The sequence below is a fragment of the Vulpes lagopus genome, chromosome 4 (assembly GCF_018345385.1).
Source record: "Vulpes lagopus strain Blue_001 chromosome 4, ASM1834538v1, whole genome shotgun sequence".
NCBI lineage: Eukaryota > Metazoa > Chordata > Mammalia > Carnivora > Canidae > Vulpes > Vulpes lagopus.
Genome location: NC_054827.1, coordinates 109,361,570 through 109,383,829, shown reverse-complemented (window position 1 = coordinate 109,383,829; position 22,260 = coordinate 109,361,570). Strand labels below are relative to the sequence as shown.

Sequence of the window (22,260 nt, the reverse complement as noted above, 5' to 3'; positions counted from 1 at the left end):
ATAGGGACAGGTTGTCCTCTATAAATAATTTCATTTAATGGGATCCCTGGGTGGCGCAGTGGTTTAGCGCCTGCCTTTGGCCCAGGGCGCGATCCTGGAGACCCGGGATCGAATCCCACGTCAGGCTCCCGGTGCATGGAGCCGGCTTCTCCCTCCGCCTATGTCTCTGCCTCTCTCTCTCTCTCTCTCTCTCTCTGTGTGACTATCATAAAAAAAAAAATAATAATAATTTCATTTAATGCACCCATAACGTGGTTGCAAATATCATAAGCATTCACCTGACACTCTTAATTACTAGCTACAAAGTATGCTCTCAATAAACCATCAATAACAAGAAGAATCCTATTATTATTCGTAGGCAAAATGTTTTTCTAGGTACCCAAAGTTATAAAATTAGTAAAAGAGAAATGGCTCTTGGGACTAAAATCAGTTTACATTAGCAGTCAATTCTAGATACTGATGCCCTTCTTTTTGGTCTAGTTGTGCAATAAGTTTCAGATATGTAGTGTCCTCTGGTGTTAACACTGGTCTCAGGAAAACTCATCACGAGTTTAGCTACTGAACTACGTTAGGTGACAACTTCTATTGTTTACCAACCTGTGAGTTCCCTACTAGCTTTTTGAAGGATGTTGACAAAAGTGGGCCTGTTTGTACCAAAGGGTTCCTGCTAACAATAAAATTCTTCCATATCCCTTTTTGAGCATGTGATTCAGAGTTACCAACCATTTGTTGCAGGAGCAAGAAGTTATACAGGCATAGAGAGGGAGTAGTCAGGAGAACGTCATATGCTAAGGAAGAGCAATATGTATGTGTATACTGGGCTGGGGGCTAGAGGGGTAAGTGACCAAGGGATTGTTAACTTATGCCTTATTATTTAGCGAAGAATTCAAAAAGGAGGTAAGATTTCAGGGATGCTAGAGGTTGATGATGGGGATCAGCATGAGCCGATCTAAGGACAGAGACCAACAATGTATGTAGCTTCAGGAAAAACTTAAGGGAAGGCCTTGATGCAGAAGAGCTACCATGAAAGGGACTGTACAGAACTGACGAAGGGAACAGATCGGAATGCAGCATAAGCCAAATAAAGCACAGGTACATAATCTAGGATGAGAATTGTGAAGCTAATCTGCAGTGAATTACTAGGATGCCAATGGGAAGACCTGGAGTCGTAAATGTGGAATTCCATAGTGGCAGGCCCACAATCTTAATTTTGTGTTTATTGTTATACTTTATCTCCGTGCTCATACATCAACCTTTTAGTACAGCGTATGTAGCATGAGGTGTAGGAATCCTTACTTAGAAATCTTGATCAATTCATTCAATTAACAAAACTTTTTGAGCATTTAATACAAATCAGGAACATCGTTTTCAGTGTTTAGATATAGCAAACAGATGAAAAAAATTACAAGCTCATTTGTATAAAAGAGCAGACTTCCACAGATTAAAAAAGTGGAGTGAGAACATACACATGATCACTTGAGAACTGAAGTGGCATATACACCCAAACATTATTTTTTTTTTAAACACTAAAGGTACCAAAGTTCAAAAGGAAAGATAACTGGCGAATACTTCTGAATTATTTAAAAAAAAAGCATTGTGGAAAAAAAATCTGCAAAAAATTGTGCAAAAGGAATTAATTTGTATGAGGCCATGAGTCTGCCCTAAGTGTTACAGAAAGAAATCCTGTACTGGGAAAGAAGTGATAGAGGTAGGTTCTAAGATTATTTCCAACAGGAAAGTTGGAATCTAAGAGTGCCTAGGTAGTTTAGCTGGTTCATCTCAGCTCAAGTCTTGATCTCAGGGCCATGAGTTCAAGCCCCACATTGGAACCTACTTAAAAAAACAAACAAAAAACCCCTCCAAAAACCCAAAGTCTTAGAAAAGAAACACGTATGTATTTACAAATGAAAACTGATTCACATATTCATGTAACAAAAGGCACTGTTGACTTGAAGAGGAGGTCTAGGATAGCAAGAAAAAAGCATGAGCTCTGAAAAAAATCAGATCTGGGTTTGCATCCTAGGACCTATTACACATGAGCTCTGAGACCTTTGGAAAATTATGGGCTATCCCTATCTATTTTTCCACATGTAAAATGAGACAAACTAGGAATGTAAAAATGAAATGCTTGGATCTCATATCCATCCATTTTTTCCCACTTCAGACCACAAAACCAAGTTACCATGCCTTGGTCTGCCATAATGGCAGCCTACCTCATCCACACACAGCCAGAAGATCTCTTCAAAACACTATTTGAGAAGTAATATATCCAAACAAAGCCAACTTCTCATGGCTGTCAAGGCCCTGCTTTTCTAAGTCCCATTATGACTCTTTCGATACTGCTCCTCTGCTAGGCCAGTGTGTCCCTGTCATAGTGGCCCTTCCACTGCTTCCCTGAGTACCTCGGGCCTCTGCATTTCCCTGTTCATTCTCTCTGGAACACTTTCCCTTGGGCTAGCTGGCATCTTTCTATCCTCTGGGGATCAGTTTTTTAAATGTTGGCACCTCAGAAACACCTTTTTATCTAAAACAGGCCTTCTGATTATTTTCTATATAGCTCACTGCTCATGCCTGTCAAATTGTTTATAGTAATGCATACTTTTTCATTTCTCTCTTTAATTGCTCATCTTTGAGCAAGAAGAGGATTTTAAAGAACTGTGTACCCCTTGGACTTAGCGCTGTCACTGGCATCAAATAGGTCATTAATACTTTTTTTTTTTTTTTTTAAGATTTCATTTCCTCACGAGAGACAGACACACAGAGAGAGGCAGAGACACAGGCAGAGGGAGAAGCAGGCTCCTCACAAGGAGCACGAAGTGGGACTCAATTCCAGGACCAGGATCATGCCCTGAGCCAAAGGCAGATGAGTTCAACCACTGAGCCACTCAGGTGTCCTATTAAATGTGTGTCTCTCAATGATGTAACCTCCTCTGCCTCCAAAGGGGCGGGGGAGGGGGACATGAAACTTAGCTATCTTACTTCAAACACTATTTTCAGGACTCCTAATGTTTACTTGTCAACAATGCCTATTTTCTGAGAAGTGAAGTTTTCTCTACTGAAACTCTTATTATACAGTTGGCAGCACAGTATAAAATATTAAAAGAATACAAATTCACTTAAAAAACTTAATTTTAGGCAGTCCAGGTGGCTCAGCGGTTTAGTGCCGCCTTCAGCCCAGGGCCTGATCTTGGAGACCCAGGATCGTGTCCTGTGTTGGGCTCCCTGCATGGAGTCTGCTTCTCCCTCTGCCTGTGTCTCTGCCTCTCTGTCTCTCATGAATAAATAAATAAAATCTTAAAAAAAAAAAAAAACCTTAATTTTGTCCTTTATTAGCTGTGTCCTCGTTAAAAAAAAAAAAAAATCACATCTTTGTCAGTCAAGTACTTCATACTCCTCACCATGGCTCAAGAGATCTAGAGAAGCCTGACGCTCTTCATATGAACATGGAGGGGAGGGGGGGCAGGTGGTGAGCCGCTGCCTGAGCAATAAGTCTCAAATGAAATGATGTACATGGAAGTGTTTTGTTAAAACTGTAAAACAGCATTTCTGAGCCCAATAAGCCCATGCTGATCTGGCTCCACTCATAAAGGTTTTCATGCCCAGCTAGATGGAAGAGTACTACCCATATTAGCATTATTTTAAATGTTTGATATTCCCTGTGATGCCCTGACTAGGATGTTTACTTCCTCCCGCTTTTCCCCCCAGACAGGTAAAATCATCAAAAGTCAAGCATATAAAAGTCCTAAAAACTAGGCTCTTCTAAATATATGAGGACATAAATTTTAAAACACCACTGTGCTTTCATAGAAGTAATCCTATTTCAGAGAAACTAAAATTAATAACATCTTGGAACAAATTCAAAATGCCAAGTTCCCAAACTGCTCTCAGTCTAGGCCTAGCAAGTCAGACAAGTACCTGACAGAAATTAGGAGGGATAGTGACACCACTCTACCACAAATCACGACTCCTACCTGGCTTCTTATCCAAGGTGGTATTTCACTGGTTTCTGTGTCTGGCCTTCTAGACCTGTTTCTTGGCCTCGATGGACCAATAAAAAAATTAGAAAGTCTCAAGTAATCAACTGAATAGATAAACTGATAACACAGTTCCAAAATTTCTTTACCAGGGCAATATATTACCACTCTGCCTACACCCTGCTAGCTCTATACTCTCACAAGTTCAGGTATGGAGGTTCTCTTGGGAACTGTGAAGCACTTGGCTGGCTTCTAATTTCCCCTGCCTTTGCCAGAAAACTGCTAAATTTCCAAAAAGTGCTAATTGAGCCGTCCAACATTCCCAGACTTCCATCTTATGGCTTACTAATTTTAGATTTCAAGGATGCCTTCTGTGAGCAATTAGCTCTTCAGTCTCCACCCCCATCCTGCTTAGACACCCAACATCACTAATGCCAAGAAAACAAATACAGCCATCAACAGAGCTCATGAAAAGCAGTCAAACCAAAGCAGAAGCACCACTTCGCAACTTTAATAAATAGGTTGGAGACCCTTCCGAAGGAAATAAATGTTGTCCATCTTGCCCCTAAAGAGTTTCAAGAGACAGCAGAAAACAACAAGTAGGAAAGATTCAGACGAAAGACAGAGAAAAGGAGACCAAGAGAAAGTGATATCCAGACAGATGGGGCTGGAGCAGGGGAGGGTGAGGGAATGGGAAGCACAAGACAGAGACATCTTGGGAAAGAGCAACTCTGAAGGCAAATTTCTCCCATTGTGATTTTCAAGAGTATGAGTTCTCCTGAGCCTTAGTTAGAATGCATTTTAAAGCAAGCAAAATGACATTTCAAAAGTAAGTATGGCTCACTACTGATTCTTAAGCCCTCCATACTCTGTTCAGGTATTCTTCTAACAACCTTAAAATGACCAATCTCACCCCTCCACCTTCTACTTTTCACACAACTTCTCAGCCTTTCTCCCAGTACAGGGCAGCTAGGGATTCAGTTACTGGATGCAGAGAGATAAAGGAGCTTGAGAGCTTCGGGATTCTGAAGTGTGGCCCTTACCTTCAGCAACACCACATCCACAGTCCTGTCCACCTTGGAGATATCACATAGGCTGTAGCGCCTCTTGTGCCGTTCATACATTTTTGTTCAAATTGCACTCCCCCAAGTCCAGAGTTTAAAATTTCTCACGCTGAGCTGGAGATCTGTGCCTTCTAGACTCCCCTTCTCTATAAAACCCTCAAAGGGTCCAAAATTGATTAAAAAGAAACCGAGTGGAATCCAATTTCTTGAACTGATGACGGAGGACTTTCTGGCAATTTCAGAGCACTAGGATGATAAATTTGTAATTCATAATATAAACAGTAAGTGCCTCCCGATGCTATACTTTATGCAGATCTTGAGTGAAAGAGAAGCACACAGCATTTCCATCACTGGCGACAACTCCAGTAGAAAAATTATTAATGAGCCGGCTAAGCATAATGGCCGACACACGTGGGGGAAAAACCCAAGGCAGGCAATAAAAATCCAGTATGTACTTTGTCAGGAAAAGCAAAAGAGAGAAAAAGGTAAGACAACTCTATTTCAAAGGGATTGCACGAAAACATCCTCATTCTCTCATTAAATTCTGTTCTTGTTTAAAAAAATAATAACAACAAGGAAAATCAATTTTTCCTTTACAGGAAAAAAAAAAAAAAGCAGATGCTTGGAGATTCTGTTCAAAGTAGAGTCTTTAGCGTCAGCCTCTTGCTCGCCAGGCAGTAGGGCTTGGTTCTGACTTCAGTTGAAAATCTCTAATGATAGCAGAGAAAAAGGAGAAAAGAAAGACCACTCCTCCTGCGCTACTCCCTCCTCCCTCCTTGGGCGCTGGCTCTTTCCTACCCCAGCCCCCCTTTCCCTCACCCTCAGGAACGTCACTACTTGCCCTTTTAGCTCCAGACCAGCAGCCTTGGAGGTTTGAAAACCTAATTGCAGTGGGAACATGATTCATCCACAGACAGAGAAGAGAAAAACAAGGCTTCCTTTTCCAACCCACTTCCTCCTCCTCCTCCCCTCCTCCTCCTCATACTGTCCCCTATGAAAAAGGCTCTGTCAGGCATTGCAAGATGCAACTCGAACGCTATGATGTCGGAACAGTACGATAATAAAAGGGGGAGGATGTCATCCTAAACAACACGAGCAAGTACAATATACTTATCTATTCCACGAAGTACAGAAAATTGAAACTACCCAAGGCGTACACCACAGCTCCCTGCCAAATGCAAACCAATGATTTAATATGAGAAAAATGTCAGCCAAGTATTTCAGGGCTATGTCTCTAGGATCCACAAGTGGCTCCCAAAGTACCCGACATGGTGTAAAAATCATCACGAGTTCATCTGTTTGCTTTTTTTTTGAGGCGGGGGTGGGTGGGGAGGAAGTGAGTGATAGAGGGGCTTTAAAGGATACTAAGAGAAAAAGAGTGGAATGAATGGGCAAACACAGGGATACTTTTTCTGAGTGAGGAGGGTCACCTAAGCCAAACCACCTATGCTGGGATGGCTTCCCCCCTCAGGGCTTCACGTGCACTCTCTGCCACCTCATTTTTGCTGAGACCTAGCCCCACCCTGTGCAACAGCCTCAGGGCACCTATTGGAGAATTCATCCTCTTACTGCAGACACTCTCTCACTTAGTTCACAAGGGGTCTGGGAAAGAGTGGAGAGAGGCAAGAATAAGATCTCCTTCTGGAAGCATTACGCGGCCACCATTTTCCTCTAGGGGCCGGGAGAGTCCTTAGCCAGACCTGGTGTATGAATGAGGAGGGGATTCAAATACCACAGGGAAAGGAGGAAGAGAAATTGAGCACTTAAATCTCTGTCAGCACTGCTAACAGAGTTGGTGACAAGGTTTCTCAGGAGTTTATAGAAGGGGTGTAGAAGGTCTGATGAGTCACCATTTCCTCAGGCCAGGCGTTCACGGTTGCTAACCAGCTCAAAGGAGGGAAATGCAGTAAACCCTACAAGCAAGTGAGTGTTTTCCTCACCTATTACCATACTGCAACCCCAGCTGTGCCCAAAGCAGAAGCCCCTGATCCCCACTCCTCACTGTGTCAAGCAGGGCACGCAAGGTGGACAGCCTCCCCTCCCTACATGCGCCCCAGTGAGTCCAGGCTCTGTGATGTCACCAACACCAATGGTGAAACAGATGCTGCTTTTCATTTTCACTAGAGTAAGGATGGAAAACAGTAGAAACATGATGATTAGAGAGATTAAAAAGTTGTAAATAAAGTTCTTGCTCAGACTTACCAAAAGGGTGGGAACCTGGCCAGGGCTTTACAAATACTTTGAGACTCTGTGATCCAGAGCACAAATCGGAAGACCCTTCAGGCTTTAGTGTATGAGAACACTGCTAGATTATCACCTTTTCTGGGTGAACTTTCATCAAACTATAATTTAGAGGGGCATCCCCCCGCCCCAGCTTCTTTCCATATGAACACAAAGCCAGCTCCCCTCTGTCCTCCACATGGTTTATTCCTCCTGCCACTCCCTTCTGTTTTAATTAGAATCAAATGTTTCCTGCTTCCAAGGTTCCCAAGCATCTCTCAAGGGATCAGAAATGCTTTAGTCACCATACAGCCTTCCATTTCCAACCTCGTCTAAGTACTTACTGCCTTAAATGCAGATAATCTATATTGCTTTGACAGATATTTTGTGCCTTGCAGTGAAGGCGAACAAATTACAAGGTCTCTGTCCTCAAGAGGTTTATATCATTCGAGAGAAATCGGTTTCAAAATAATGTAATTGTCTGAAATGTTTTGAGACTTACAGACTATTATAGACTACCCTGTTTATTTCTGACAATCTGATGACTCTGTGCCAGAGGCTGGAAATCTAGGTTTCCTACTCCTGCGCACATAAGTAAACCTACTACAAAGATTTGGAGTTGTCCTTATGTATTCTGTTCCTCCTTGTAGAACAAACGCTCTGGGTAGGGAACAAATACTCTGGGGGGGGGGGGGGGGAAGAGTCTGTTTTGCTTTCCCCTCTGGATCCGTTCAGCACTTTCCACAGAAGACAGGATCTGCAGTCCTGTGCTTTGGCTGCTGCTGTGACAATTCCAAGTTTTTATCAAAAACATCTGGAACCACTGACCAGTTATTCTGTTAGGATTTTGAAACGCAACAACCAATCATTTTATATACAAACCAGAGCTGAGAGCTATGGATTTTTGTTTTGAGAAAATTCTCCCTCTCCTTTAATTTTGGCAACTTGTACTAAAATATGTCTATTATTTACAGCGTCTTACCATAGTAGTTATTTACAAGATTAACTGTATCTCCCTTCTATGTCCTCCATCCCACTCTATCTGCAAAAGGAGTCCCAAATTCTTTAACAGAAGCAACCAGTGCTTTTGCTCTTTTCACACAACAGGCCCAACATATGTTAAGGATTCCAGAAGATGAAGTAGAAAAATATTTTATGAATTTTAATTCAACTATAGCATTTCTGTTCATGAATTAAATCTTCTTTTGATTTATTTAATTATAAGATCTAACACCTTATCCAAATTACTGAAGCAATTCTCATGGGTCAGCTCTATTGGGCTCCTTTTGTTGAGTTAGAGAAGAGACCAGTCTCAAGCACCAGACAAGTTTCTGAATTAGGACACCACCTAGTGGGGATGCTAAAGACCCAAAGAGAACACCAAAAGCCAATAAGCACTTGGGGAAAGGGAGGAGGTGAGTCTACTTCTAATAAGCATTTTTTCCTAGAACCCCAAAGTAAACATAAAGCAGCAGCAAGTGACTGGGTACTGGCTAATTGCCCTCCTCCCTCAATGATCAATTCAGTCTCTGCAGTGAAAACGAGGTACCAGGATGAAAATCAAGGGTTCTTTCTATTCCTAGGTGTGCTACACTCTTAATGGGCAATATGGGATAATGAGTTGGACTCTGGAAAACTGTAGGGGATGGGTCCTATATGAAGTTCCTTCTCAACTGGATATGGTCAATCTGAGACTAAGAAATCTTTATCATCTGCCGTATAGCTTATAGGATGTGGGTAGATGCAGAGGAGAAAGAAAAAGGAATTGAGAAATTCTTTCAAAACTGGTGGTAGAAAACATGTAGTGTATTCTTGCGTCACTATGTTTTCCTCCTCCACTTTTCACATGAAATCAGAAGGAAGGAAAGGTCTACCACAGTTAATTTTCATTTATCTGTGATTAACTTAAAAACAGTGAGTCACCCAGATTTACCTGTTTGTTGGCAGCAAAATTTGCCAGAATATAAAATAAAACACTTCACCTCCACTTGGGCAATTCTTGTCTGCTTGGAATTACAGACTCCTTCACGTATGATGATTGATTACTTGGGACGAGAAAAAAGGAAATGATTTACCATAGCTGCAAAAGCACTGTTTCCATTTGCGATTTCCTTTTTAATTTCAACTGAGGTGTCTGAGAGCAATACTGGTCCAGGAGAGGAATCCTACTGTCCTCGTCCCCTAGTCATTTCTTTGACCCACAAATTTGGAGGTTACAAGAAGGCTGAAAAAGGCAGAGGAGAAGAGCAAGGCCTGGCAGATACCCACCAAGTGTTCTGGTTCATTTGGAAGAGGGTAGAAGCAAAGCAGTGCCTCTGTTTTAACCCCTTCTTGCCTTCGCAAGAAGAAACCAGAGGACCACTTGGCTAGTAGCAGTAAATGATGTGAGCATGATAACAATGACAAAAAGAAATTAAGATGAAAGTATATAAGAAAAACAACAAAGCTTTAAAAATGTCTCTTCACACACTTTTGCTTGTCCTGGGAAACAGGTCTCATGGAACAAGTTCACAAATGTTAAAATTTTACTAAAACTGCCAACAGCATGGTGAAATAAAAGCAGTGGGGAGAGGGGAAAGATGGCAGAATCATAACGTGGGGTGGAAAAGTAGTGACATGCCAGTTTCTTCTGGGGCAAGATTTATTGGTAACAACATGTACTGAGTCCTTGCTGTTTTCTAAGTGCTTCCATGGGTATAATCTCATTTATTCCTCATCAAAAGCTATATGGTTAGCATCTACTTTGCAGCTGAGGAAGACGTGCATTCAGAATTGCAGTCAGTTGTACAGGGTCATACAGCTAAGAACACAAGTCTCCTTTAAACTCAATTCTGTAAATCTTCTTTCTTTTCATTACGCATCTTATTTTGCCTTGAGTAGTCCCTCAACGTTAAAAGCCTAAAACTTGGAATTTGTAACTCTATCAATATTCTCAGACTTGATTCTACAAAAATGCCAAAGGATAGAATAATAATTCTTCTCTCAAGAAAAATGACAAATGGTTCCTAATTTTAGAAGGTACAGGTGGAAAGTGTTATCATTAAACAGATTCGACTTCTTTGTCAACATTCTAATACTGAACATTCCCTTTCAACAGCTTCTTACTCCAATAATGTATTACAAAAATCAGAATGAATGCATCCACTGCAGAGACTAAAAATGTTTCTAAATACTGATGACTGCGAGTCAGGCTTTCTTCAAAATGAATGGAGCTACTAATCCTAGTTTCTCTCCTTGGGACAAACATTAGCTATCCTGAGGCAGCATTTTAAATATTTGAGGATACCCATCATGACTCACCACCCTCCTCTTTAGAGCTTCTCTCCTGGATCACAGTTCCCACAACTGCAGGCAATGAGGCACCTGACCAATGGCTGTCTGTCCTCCCTGTGATCATATAACCTGGGGTGATTAAGATCAATCTGGCCATCTTCACATGAATACCACTCTACTAGAAGGATATATGCCTCTGATGAAACACACTCACTTTCTGTACCTTTTTTGTTGGACTCAAAACAGGGCTTGCTTCTCTATACTATATAATAAATGTTCCATACTATATCTTGTGATTTTAGTCTTTTTAGAGATTTTATTTATTTATTAATGAGAAACACACAGAGAGAGGCAGAGACCAGGCAGAGAGAGAAACAGGCTCCCTGTGGGGAGCCCGATGTGTCACTAGATCGCAGGACCCTGGAATCACGACCTGAGCCAAAGGCAGATGCTCAACCACTAAAAGCCACTCAGGCATCCCTAACCTTCTGATTTTATGTAAAAACCCACTTTACATCTTTCCTTTCTATGTTCTCATTTATCATTTTAGCCTAAAAACAGCATCTGGAATCTAGATTCTGTCACTGAAATAAAAGCTATCCCTCCAAACTTACTATCATCCATAAACCTGAAGGGCAAGGCTAACCATGAAGGCCCCAAGGTATGTCACTAAAAGCCTCCCTCGGAAGGATGGCAATGCATCAACTAGCACTCCTGGGAAACTGCTATTCCATCAGCTACAAAGCCCATGGAACCCTGAGTGCCATTTCTTCATCTTCTTTACTATATGGAACAATCTGTAACATCTCTTGATGAAAATGAATCATACTAGATGGATGGCATTCTCTAGTTCAGACAGTCCAGTGACCCTCTCAAAAGGAGAACTGAGACACAATCCATGCAGCATACTATTTGATAATCACCATCCCTGTGTGCTCATGCACTATATTTGAAACCAGATCCCAAAGACAGTCCTTTCTGATCAACTATTAATCATATTCACTGTTATTTCCGAATCTTCTAGCAACATTTTTAGCATGATCATTATGACTATATCACATAAAACACTACATCACTGACAAAATGAAACAAAAGCTACTCTAACTTTCTTCCTAATGGTATAAACTATTTCTCACGTGCAAAAATCTTACCAACTTCATAATCCTACAACTGCAAACTTTTAGTTGAGTAAAATAACTGTAAGTAATAGCACCTCTTTTTCTCCCCAAAGCATTAATAGTAAAAACGATATGCTCCCTCCACATTTTCTTAATCTTCAACACACTATACTATTAAAGATCATTCAAATACACTTTTCCTATTTCCTCCAAAAAGTTTATATATACATTTATAAGCATGAGGTTCAGACTAAATTTCTGGTCATAACCGCTATTTCAGATAATAACCTATACTTTGAAAAATATTTTTTATCACTTAAATAATTTTTTTTAAAGATTTACTTATCTATTTGAGGGGCAGATGCAAAGGGAGAAGAAACTCTAAGCAGACTCCCCACTGAGTGTAGAGCTTAAGTTGGGGCTCCATTTTACAACCCTGAAATCATGACCTGAGCTGAAATCAAGAGTCGGACACATAACCAACTGCACCACCCAGGTGTTCCATCACTTAAATGATTTTGAAGCAACTTTACTGAGGTATAATTGACATACAATAAATTATCCCTACTTAAGTATATCAAATATTGTATAAACATTTAATTTTTCAATAGAATTTTCAAATTTTTCCAAAGAATGTGACTTTAGGATACATTAGTATTTTAAAAACATGGAATGCTCAGAATGCTAAAAATGGCAAATTTAGTATCAGTAACAACCAAGAAATTTCACGTGGAAAATCCACAATATTGTTGTGATTGTATATGTCACATGTCACTGACCTAAACCTTCAACCCACTTTTCAGGAAGTGAATGAGATCTATTTACTGAACGCCCCTGCTTGGCACTGAGGCCACAGCAGCAGATGAGACATTAAAGACTTAGGATAATGTGTGAGAAGTGTTGGAACAGAGGGTCACGGGGCACTATGAGAACACATGCCTGAAGAGGTATCATGCTCCAACTGCCAGCACAGGTCTACTGCAGAGATGCTGACAGAGAAGCAGGCACTAACTAGGTGGGACGTGTGCATATGCAGCTGCGGGGAGGGAGCCCCAGGACGGAGAGCCAAACAGATATTCTGGGCACAGGTTCTGACAGAGGACTGAGCACAAAGGCCCAGAGGTGAGAAACAGCAAGCGACAAAGGACAAGGCCTGAGCAGCAGAAAAAGGCTGGTGCCAGATGAGCACGCTTAGAGAAGTCTGAATCACTCCAACAAGAAAAAGCCACTGGAGGGTTGTTAGCTCGAGAAAGGCACGATTGGTTCTGCAGTTCAAAAATACCATTTTTCTAGAGCATGCTCAATAGATAGGAGGGAAAAGATGAGAGAAGCAGGGAGATTGGTCACAAAGCTATCATGGACGCTGGAAGAGAGAGGAAGGAAGTCTGAATTCAAGTGATGAACGAACATGGGGACCTAGAAAGGAAAATGGGAGTCACTGGGTGGAGGATGAGGAGGTGTGGTCTGACTAGGATTCTGTCCTGGGCAACCACACAGAAGGTGGAATGGAGCACAAGGAGGAGGTAGGGAGAGAGGAGGGGGGAGTTGGTTTTAGATGCAGAGAATCCAAGGATCTTAGACCCATCCAAGCAGAGTGCTCTCGTAAGCAGGCAAGCAGGTGCGTCCAGAGCCCAGGAGAATGGCAGGGACCTGGCTTTCAGATTTGGGAATCAATACACAGACAGGACATCAGAGAAACTAAAAGAAGGAAACACTTCATAGGAAGAACAGTAAACAGTGTCAAGTGTTATAAAAAAAGGTCAAGTAAGTAAGAGATTTGGATTTTGCCAATCTGGTAAAATTGGTAGGGGCAGTTCTGGGGTAGCAGAGTGATGAGAGCTGGATTTAAATATCCTACCATTTCACAAAAGGGAACATTTAGGCTCTGCCTACATATTCAATTTTTCCTAGCTATCTCTTAAGATGCTTTTCCTATTGCAGAAAGTATCTTTGTGAATCCTTCTATCATGGTTGCTATAGGGTTGCTAACCTAGTAATAAATACTTTAGATTGTAAAAAAATTTGAGAGTAAATGAAGCATTAACAGAAAAAGGGCCATTAACAAAAAAGTGAGTTCTATGCAACATGTATGACTGTTCTTTTGTGTACTTTCAATTCTTTCCAAGAGCTTCTGTCATAAAGACCAGAAGAGGGATCCCTGGGTGGCGCAGCGGTTTGGCGCCTGCCTTTGGCCCAGGGCGCGATCCTGGAGACCCGGGATGGAATCCCACGTCAGGCTCCCGGTGCATGGAGCCTGCTTCTCCCTCCGCCTGTGTCTCTGCCTCTCTCTCTCTCTCTCTCTGTATGACTATCATCAATTAAAAAAAAAAAAATTTTAAAGACCAGAAGAGAACAGAACACTTGAGTGCACACATTGCTATTTTGGTTAAGAATATGGACAAGTGCTTCATAACAGCTAGAGGAGGGAAGCAGGGTGGACAGTGTTTTGGCAAGAAAATGGAAAAATTAGGGAATAGCCAATAAGTAAGAAACTCCCTTTCCATATGAACATCTATGGAAGTAAAAACAAACCTCATTCTATAAAACAAAGGCATTGAGATCAAGGGAAACAACACTGACATTTACTGACCAGAATTTCCTAATGGGATTTTGTCATCAGTAGCATGTCATGGCCAGTTAGTAATGAATTAGTGAATATTAACAAAATTTATTTATCCCTTCAACAAATATTTAAAAGCCTGCTGTAATTGTGCTCTGGAAGGTGTTATGAGCTATAAAGATGGATGAGACATTCCTGAGACCTCAAGGAAGGGGCAACAGCATGGAATAAAAACATGAGACAGCATAGGTAGTACAAATAAAATGCAGAATTGTAGTAAAGGAATGAGGATCTCTGGATGAACTGATTAACTAAAAAATTCCATGAAGGCAGGCGTTGCCTTTAAAGAGTTTGAGTGAGGGTACAGATGTTGATGAATAGCAGGTATGACGGAGGATTAGCCAAACTTTCTAGTTCCATGCGTCAAATCCTGTAGGGAAGTGCTGTAACATCAGCCTGGGAAAGCATTAAACACCTAGATTATAAAAGCATATGATGTCATGCCAAAAAGTCCAGACTCTATACAGAGGCCAGTGGGAGCCAGCAAGGACTTTGGAGCAGAGAAGCTGTATGACTTTTGCTGTAATTCAGGAAGATACTACAAGTCTTTGGCCTCATCAAACCTAATCTCCCTCATCTGGATATCATACCACTCACTCCATGGTTTCATCCAGTCTTACTGACTACTACTTCCCAGGATAGGTATACAGTTGGTCTCTTAAGGTTCCACAATTAGGACATGGTTCTTCCTACCTCAATGCTCCCTGGCTCTTAGAACAGTTGTGGCTTATAGAATTCCCTATCTCGTCACTCCACCTCAGCCAAAATATACCCCTGAAATCCTACTTTCCTAATTAGGAAATATCTCTGCCTACTCAAACCCACCTTAAAACTCTATCCTTTGAACTCTGATAGTCTTGTACTCTGATGGGCTCATTTTCCAGTGTTCTGCCCTCTATTGTTATTCCTAGATGCTTACTTTGACTGTGAGTAAATGGTGAGTTCCTTAAGGGCAACAGGTGCTTCAGTTTCTCCTACAGAGTGCTAAAAATGACACCAGACACCCAAAAGCTGGATGACTGATTATGTGCTCATTTATTACCACTGTCATAATCCTCAGACTTTTCCAACGGCTGATCAGTTTATTTATTAAACAATGAGAGAACAAACATTTTGCCAGTGTTAACATACAGAAGAGGTAGGTAGTCTAAAGGAGTTTCTGAATTTAAAGGATAAAAGCCTTGGTCAGACATGAAAAACAATGCTCAAACAATGCTCAAAATAACCATTCCCTCCACCCCAGGAAAATTTTGCATCCCACATAAAATTCAAACGTATTACTTTAGGAAATTACTCAACTTACTCTTATTTTTCACTTCACGGCAAAAAGAATAGCCCTAATATAGTCACTCAGTCAGAAAAGCCAAGAAATGATTCAGCTTCCCATGGAAGACTTCCCTCATCCCTCAAGGCAAACACACACCACCATACAATCATGCTTTCCAAAAAATATAGAGGTATAACTTGCTCTTTTTATCAATTGTCCAAAAAGACTTTTGTCTTTTTGTCAAAGGGAAAAGAGAAAAAATCCTTCAAGGAAAAAAAAATCCCCTTTTTAATACTACTGCCAGGTCAATTTTGGCATTTGCTCATTCCCAAAAGAATAAATCTGGTTTTGCTCATTGAGAGACTACTATTTGGAGCTTGTATTTGATAATCTTATTCAACTAAAACAGGTATTTTGATGTTCTGCACATTTTTAAGGAAATACAGCAAAACTGTTTACCTCAAATGAAATTGTGAGAATTTGTGTCGGAAGAGATGTTAGCACAAAAATATGTTTTGGGGTGGGAGTGGGTAGGGATATGGCCCTTTACTGAGATACATATAGGCCAAGATTATAGTACATGACAGGAAGTGAAGGGTGGACAGCTGGCTAGTGACTCCAACACAATGGTCAAGAAGATAAACCCTATAGCGAGACTATCTCGGGCATGCTAAGTAACTTTTCTGTTCCTTAGTTTCTCACCTGTACAGTGAGGGCAAAATCCACCAGGACAAAGCATGAAAGAAAAATGCCGCTATGAGGAATAAATGAATTGATACATGTAAAGTATATTCTAAGTGCCTGTGGCCTGAGTACTGTTCGTTGCTGTAATATTTTATTATTATCAATACATTTTTGCCTTATTTAGAAAGAAAAAAAGAAAGAGGTATTGAAGGCAGCGTACAAGGCAAAACCAAGTAACTGAAATATTCTGACTCAAGCTAGAAATTAAAGACCAAAACACCTTTGCTTTGAATCAGATCACCATGTTCCCTCTGAAGGGATCTGTATCCTGGGATAAGAAAGGAGAGAGAGGGGAAAGTCTTCTCTTCTCTGGTAAGTGGAGAAGGCAGGGGGCCTCCCCAGAAGCTAAGACCAAAGAAGCTACTGAACTTCTCAAATGTCTTGCTGTTTTATGAAGAAGCAGTTCTTTAAAAAGGCCCAGATAGGACTGGGAACTCAGACGAAAGAGAGTTATTAGCCTTGGGGGGCGGGGGGGAGAAAAAGAAAAATGCTCTTTATCTGAGGCAAAGGGAAAGGAGTAAGAAAAGGCAGATATTTATAGATTTTTCCTGGCTAACCCCCAAGTGCCTAATTTGGACAGAATTTACAGTATCCCTGAACAATCCCCACCCAGAAGGCTGAAATACCAGAGTGACCCGCTGGGATAAAGAACATTTGGCTTTAAGAGGGGACTATGGGAGAGAAACCCAGCATAATGACAGCTTCTCTAGCCTTTTCTCTCACCTATTCTTATAAGACTCTTCTACTGCAGCCACACAAGTCAACTTACTGTCTTGTGTTCAGACTAGACTTTATACCTGGCTGACTCTGCATCCTTGATCCTGCCCTCATAGTCTTCCCCATCTCTGCAAAACCGGTCGAGTCTTTAACTCCTTCCTATGTGATCACCTTCATGATGCTTCCACCAAGTACTTCAGTCAAAAAACTTGACTCTATCAGAACTGTGTTAGAACTGTGTTAGCTCTCCTACCATACTGAAAGCATCCATCGATTATCACACTAATCTGGGTACCTGCTCTACAAGTCACTTGGAGCAAGACCTCTCTATTTCTTGGATTTCCTATAGATTCCTGGCCTTAGCAATCAACAAACAGTTCCTACAGGAATAAGTAAGTATCTATCTCTCTGTCTGAAGAAAATATTTCAGGCAAGGCAACGCATTTCTCAGATCACACTGGTATAGGCAATATAGACTCAAGCTACTTTTATTCATAAATTTAAATAATTCATGAATTTTTGATATGGAGATAAGCACAAGAAAAAGTATCTACTCTGCTCTCCACCAACAAATGGCATATTTGTTTGTCCTGTCAATAAAAAGGACATATCAGAAATTAATCAGCAAGTAGAATACCTTCCCTGTCTACCCTGAATGGCTTTTTGAAATATAAACTGCAGTTGAGGTAGGTTTTTGCAAGGCCATTCTTGAGATCTGACTAAATATACATTGATTTTTATTTGTTCATAATTAACAACAGACTGAGATAATCCAGTACCTTTCTAAATATACAGATGTCTCTTTCTGGAATTAATATAAATGTTTTTAACACAAACCTTGAAAAAAGGAAACTGTTTCCAGTGAAACTTTAAAAAACACATACTCTTCACAAAATGGTGAATTAGTAAAGACTAAGTTTCATGGAAGCATTTAATACATTCTTCAATGATGTGCATATGTGTTCAAGGTGTGTGTTTAATGGCTCAGACAACTGCATCACACTGACGAGCCGTTGGCTATGCCAAGGAAAATACAACTAACAAATCAGGCTACTATGGAGATAGTTTTAAGTATCATCGGGGCTACTTCACTGAGCTTCCAGCACTGAAAAGGACACAGAGGAGGCCTTTGCTTCGTCCCTCCAACTTGCCACATGTAAGTCTATCATAATAGGTCTCTTCTGCCTGCCCAATGAGGATGCTATAAGAACAAGCATTAGTGGTCTTCCAAAGAGCACAGCCTTAGTTGATATGGCTTACCGCTTACGTCTTTCATACAAGTGCAGTTTTTCAAGGTCTGAAGAAGCTTTGCTCTTTTCTGTTTCATGAAAAAAGCAATTTATCCAAAGTTTACATAGATAAGAGTTCTTGGTTCAATCCTCAGTACTCATATTAATGGGTTATCAATGAGGAAGTTCCTCTTCTCTACCTGATTTTTAGCTGCAACTCCTACCACCACAATTAAATCAGTTTTTAGCCTTGCTAACAAGACTTAAAAGCTCCAAATATTACTTGCTGTGGAAGTAAGAAATAGGATTTTTTTTTTAGGGGGTAAAGATTTTATGTATTTGAGACAGTAAACAACAGAGAGAGAGCAAGCATAAGCAAGGAAGGGACAGAAGGAGAAGCAGGGCTGCTGAGCCCGATGCGGAGTCTCAATCCCAGGACCCTGAAATCATGACCTGAGCTGAAGGCAGATGCTAATGGACTGAGCCACCAGGCGCCCCAAATAATAGATTTTAAAGGAAAGGGAATGACTTAAGATGACTGGTTCCTCGAAAGAGATGAATTAATAAGTGAATTGAATAAATATACTCTTATGCAAAGTTTAGTGAAGCATTACAGACAATTATCAACTAAGTAGGACTCAGTCTTGCTGAAGTTCTGTTCCTTTCATTCTCTTTCAGGGTACTCAACATGCAGCCAACACTGTGGGTCCCCATCATGTGTGAGGTAATGTGGCAGGTCACTGTACAGAGTCACTGGCAGGAGGCAGGAGGGCTCCCTGTGCAGCAGTGTGCATGACGCATGGCTCACTTCACACTTCCAGCACTCTGTGTTCCAGTGTGGGGAAGGAAGACAATGCATACACCTGAGAAGGATCTTCAAGAATGGAAGGGCACCTGGTAGACTGCAAGGGTGCAACACGGGCAGAATACCAATGAACAAGGGCACATTTAATGGAAATGAGGAGTCTAGTGTGGCTGACCACTGGACTGTCAGCCGGAACAGCAAAGCTAATGGGACCCTAGAAGCATCCTCTGGAAGCTGATTGTCAAGTCCTTATATGCCACACTCTAAATTTAAAAACTAAAGAGCTAATTTGATATACTTTTAGCAAGAACCTTATGTATATAAGCTAGAGCAGTGGTTCTCAAAGTGTGGTCTACAAAACCTCAAGGCTCCCAGATGCATTTTCAGGGTATCTATGGGATCACGACTATTTTTACAGTACTACAGATATGTCATTTGCCCTTTTGCTCTGTTGATATTTGTGCTGATGGGCCTTAGCAAGAATCAAGACAGTGTTACTAAAGTGAGTTAGTGGTCATTATATTCTTCATTGCCATATACTCATAGTTTTAGAAAAAAACAAAAATATTTTCACATAGAATGTCCTTGATGAAGCTATAACAACTTCATTACATTTCAATCTTTAGGTACATATCTCTTTAATCTTCCGTGTGACAAGTGGGGGGTATACAGAAAATGCTCTGCATGTAAGGCAGAATGGTTATCTTGAGGAAATTCACTTATGCAACTGTTTTAAGTTGTGGGCTAAGCTAGCCACTTTTTTCATGGAACAAAATTTTAACTTGAAAGACTGACAAATGAAATGATGCTTATTCAGAACTTAGGTATTTTCTTGGAAATGAACAAAGTGAACCTATCTTTCCAGAAAACAACTAGCAATATTTATCACTGATGATAAAATTCAGATGTTCAAGTGAAAATAAGAATTTGGAAAATTCGTATCTGCCACTGTGAAATTGTCAAGTTTACCAATACTTAAAGCCATTTCTGACAAGACTGGTGGTAATTAACAAATGGGATTTTCTGAAAATGAAAAAAAAAATGTCAATATTTGGAAGAGCTGTATGTTACTCAATGAATGAGTACTTTCCAAATGACTGATCCATGAGGTTAGAAAATTGTTCATGGCTAAAAGATCCACCAAAAAGGACAAAGCAGACCAGTAGATTTTATTAATGTATCAGAATACAAAATGTTCAACAATATGACTTCAGAATCCACACTGCAAATAACTCTTAAGAACCTATCATCTGTCAATTCTGATCTGGCATCAATAAAAATACCAAATTATCCGAGAAAACAATTACAATATTCCTCCCTTTAATAAGCATATATCTGCATGACACTGGATATTCTTTATATATTTCAACCAAAACACCATGTTGTTAAATAAATAAGAACCATGAGAATCCAACTGTTTTTTTACTGAGTCAAGTTAGATTAAAACCAATTAGATTAAAATGGCACTCTTCCAAATTAATTTTGAAACTTATTTTCCATAAAAATATGTTCTTCATATTAACAAGTAGTGATCTGTTAATGCTATTATAAATGAATTAATGCTTTTTCAATGTCTCAGTTTTAATTTCTAATGTGGTAAATAGTTGTAGGTATAACCCATACAAACAAGTGTTCTTTGGAGTTCCCAATAATGTTTAAAAGTGTAACAGGATCTTTAGAACAAAAAGTTGAAGAACTGCTGAGTTTATAAGGTAGAAAGAGATTGGTAGTAAGGAAACCAGCGAATCCAGGTGAGAGAAGATGAGGACACGAACCCTCTGAATCAGAGTTTGGAGTGACAGGTTAAATTGGACAGGAAAAAAAAATGAGGGCTGGCAGAGGGAGTTTGGGATGAAAGCTTTTTGGCTTAAGAGACTGTATGAAAGCCAATGCCTTTAGTTACAGATGAAGTGAGGCCCAAACAATTTCATAATATTTTGAATGAAGCTGATGAATTAAGAGTAACTACAGCAGGAATGAAAAGCAAAGATGGTTTTCTGACGGCTCCATAAAATTCTTTAGGAAAAGCCCATTTCCATGATCCACATGTGAACAGACTTCTCAGGGAGGCACTTCCTAGGTGACCACATGGCTGGATAGGTCTCATTCCATTATTTGAGAGACCAGGTGAATGACCAACAGATAAATTAACACAAGTAACTCTTCAATGCAAGTTCCAGCATGACTAGCAGGATTGGTGTCCACGGATGTACATTTTTATCATGATAGTCAATGATGCCACAGTAATTCAGACATCAAGAGGAAGACAAATGGTGTCCAGTGTTTGCCAGGTACATGCATTGGCATTTTCGAAATATACTAAAGATTTCCAAATCAAAGTTCCAGCACCGAAGACTTTATGTCCAGCCACTGAAAACTGTGCCATTCCACAAAGATCCATTTGTCACAGGTTCCATGGAGAGGAAATGTTCTAATCTAATTATGAGATGGTCTTTGGTCTCAGGGCATGCAATGAGGAACCACAGGCTACAACTCTAAGGAATGGAAGTTAAAAATGTGGTAGACTTCCTACACATTTCCTCTCTCTGCCAAAGCTGAGTTGTCTCTCAGTTCAGCTACTCCCTTTGGTCATCAGAATATAGATGCTTTATTTTTTTTTATTTTTTAATTTTTTTAAAAGATTTTATTTATTTATTCACAGACACACACACACACACACACACACACATACACAGAGGCAGAGATACAGGCAGAGGGAGAAGCAGGCTCCACACAGAGAGCCTGACATGGGAATTGATCCAGGGTCTCCAGGATCACGCCCTGGGCTGCAGGCGGCGCTAAACCGCTACGCCACTGGGGCTGCCCAATACAGATGCTTTAAAAAAATTTTTTTTTGATTGGGGGGGGGGGGGGGGCAGGCCGAGATATACTCCTTTGTAAAGGTTACCTTGTTAAAACGTAAAATCAATGGCATGCAGTTGTCAAGTGTTTTATTTACTATTTGTTTACTAGAAAAGAACTTCCTAAAGGAACATTTCATTTTGTGGAAATGAATGCTGATAAAGTCCTATTACATTATGGCCCTGCAGTGCCTCCCACTTAGCAGAACAGCTGCTGACATTTCCTGTGACTGTGTATAGCTGAAAGTGCAAGCCTTGCCTTTAAAAATATTTGACAAGTCCCATTTTTTTACCTATTTACAGATTTGTACAATTATCTCCTTTCATTACTAAATTCATTGGTTATATGATAAAATCCTTTCCAGAGG

At 40.4% G+C, this 22,260-nt stretch overlaps 1 protein-coding gene across 11 annotated transcripts in view; it reads right to left on the bottom strand.

Moving 5' to 3' along the window:
* AKAP13 (A-kinase anchoring protein 13) overlaps positions 1 to 22,260 on the bottom strand; it is a 325,195-nt gene that overhangs the window by 106,559 nt on the left and 196,376 nt on the right. Inside the window, exon 1 of one of the 11 annotated variants that reach the window (XM_041751836.1) lies at positions 5,018 to 5,833. The exons of the other annotated variants lie outside the window; for them this stretch is intronic. Coding sequence (XP_041607770.1) covers positions 5,018 to 5,098 — 81 coding nt within the window. The 5' untranslated portion in view covers positions 5,099 to 5,833. Of the gene's footprint in view, positions 1 to 5,017; positions 5,834 to 22,260 lie in introns of those variants that run through there. 11 annotated transcript variants of the gene reach the window in all.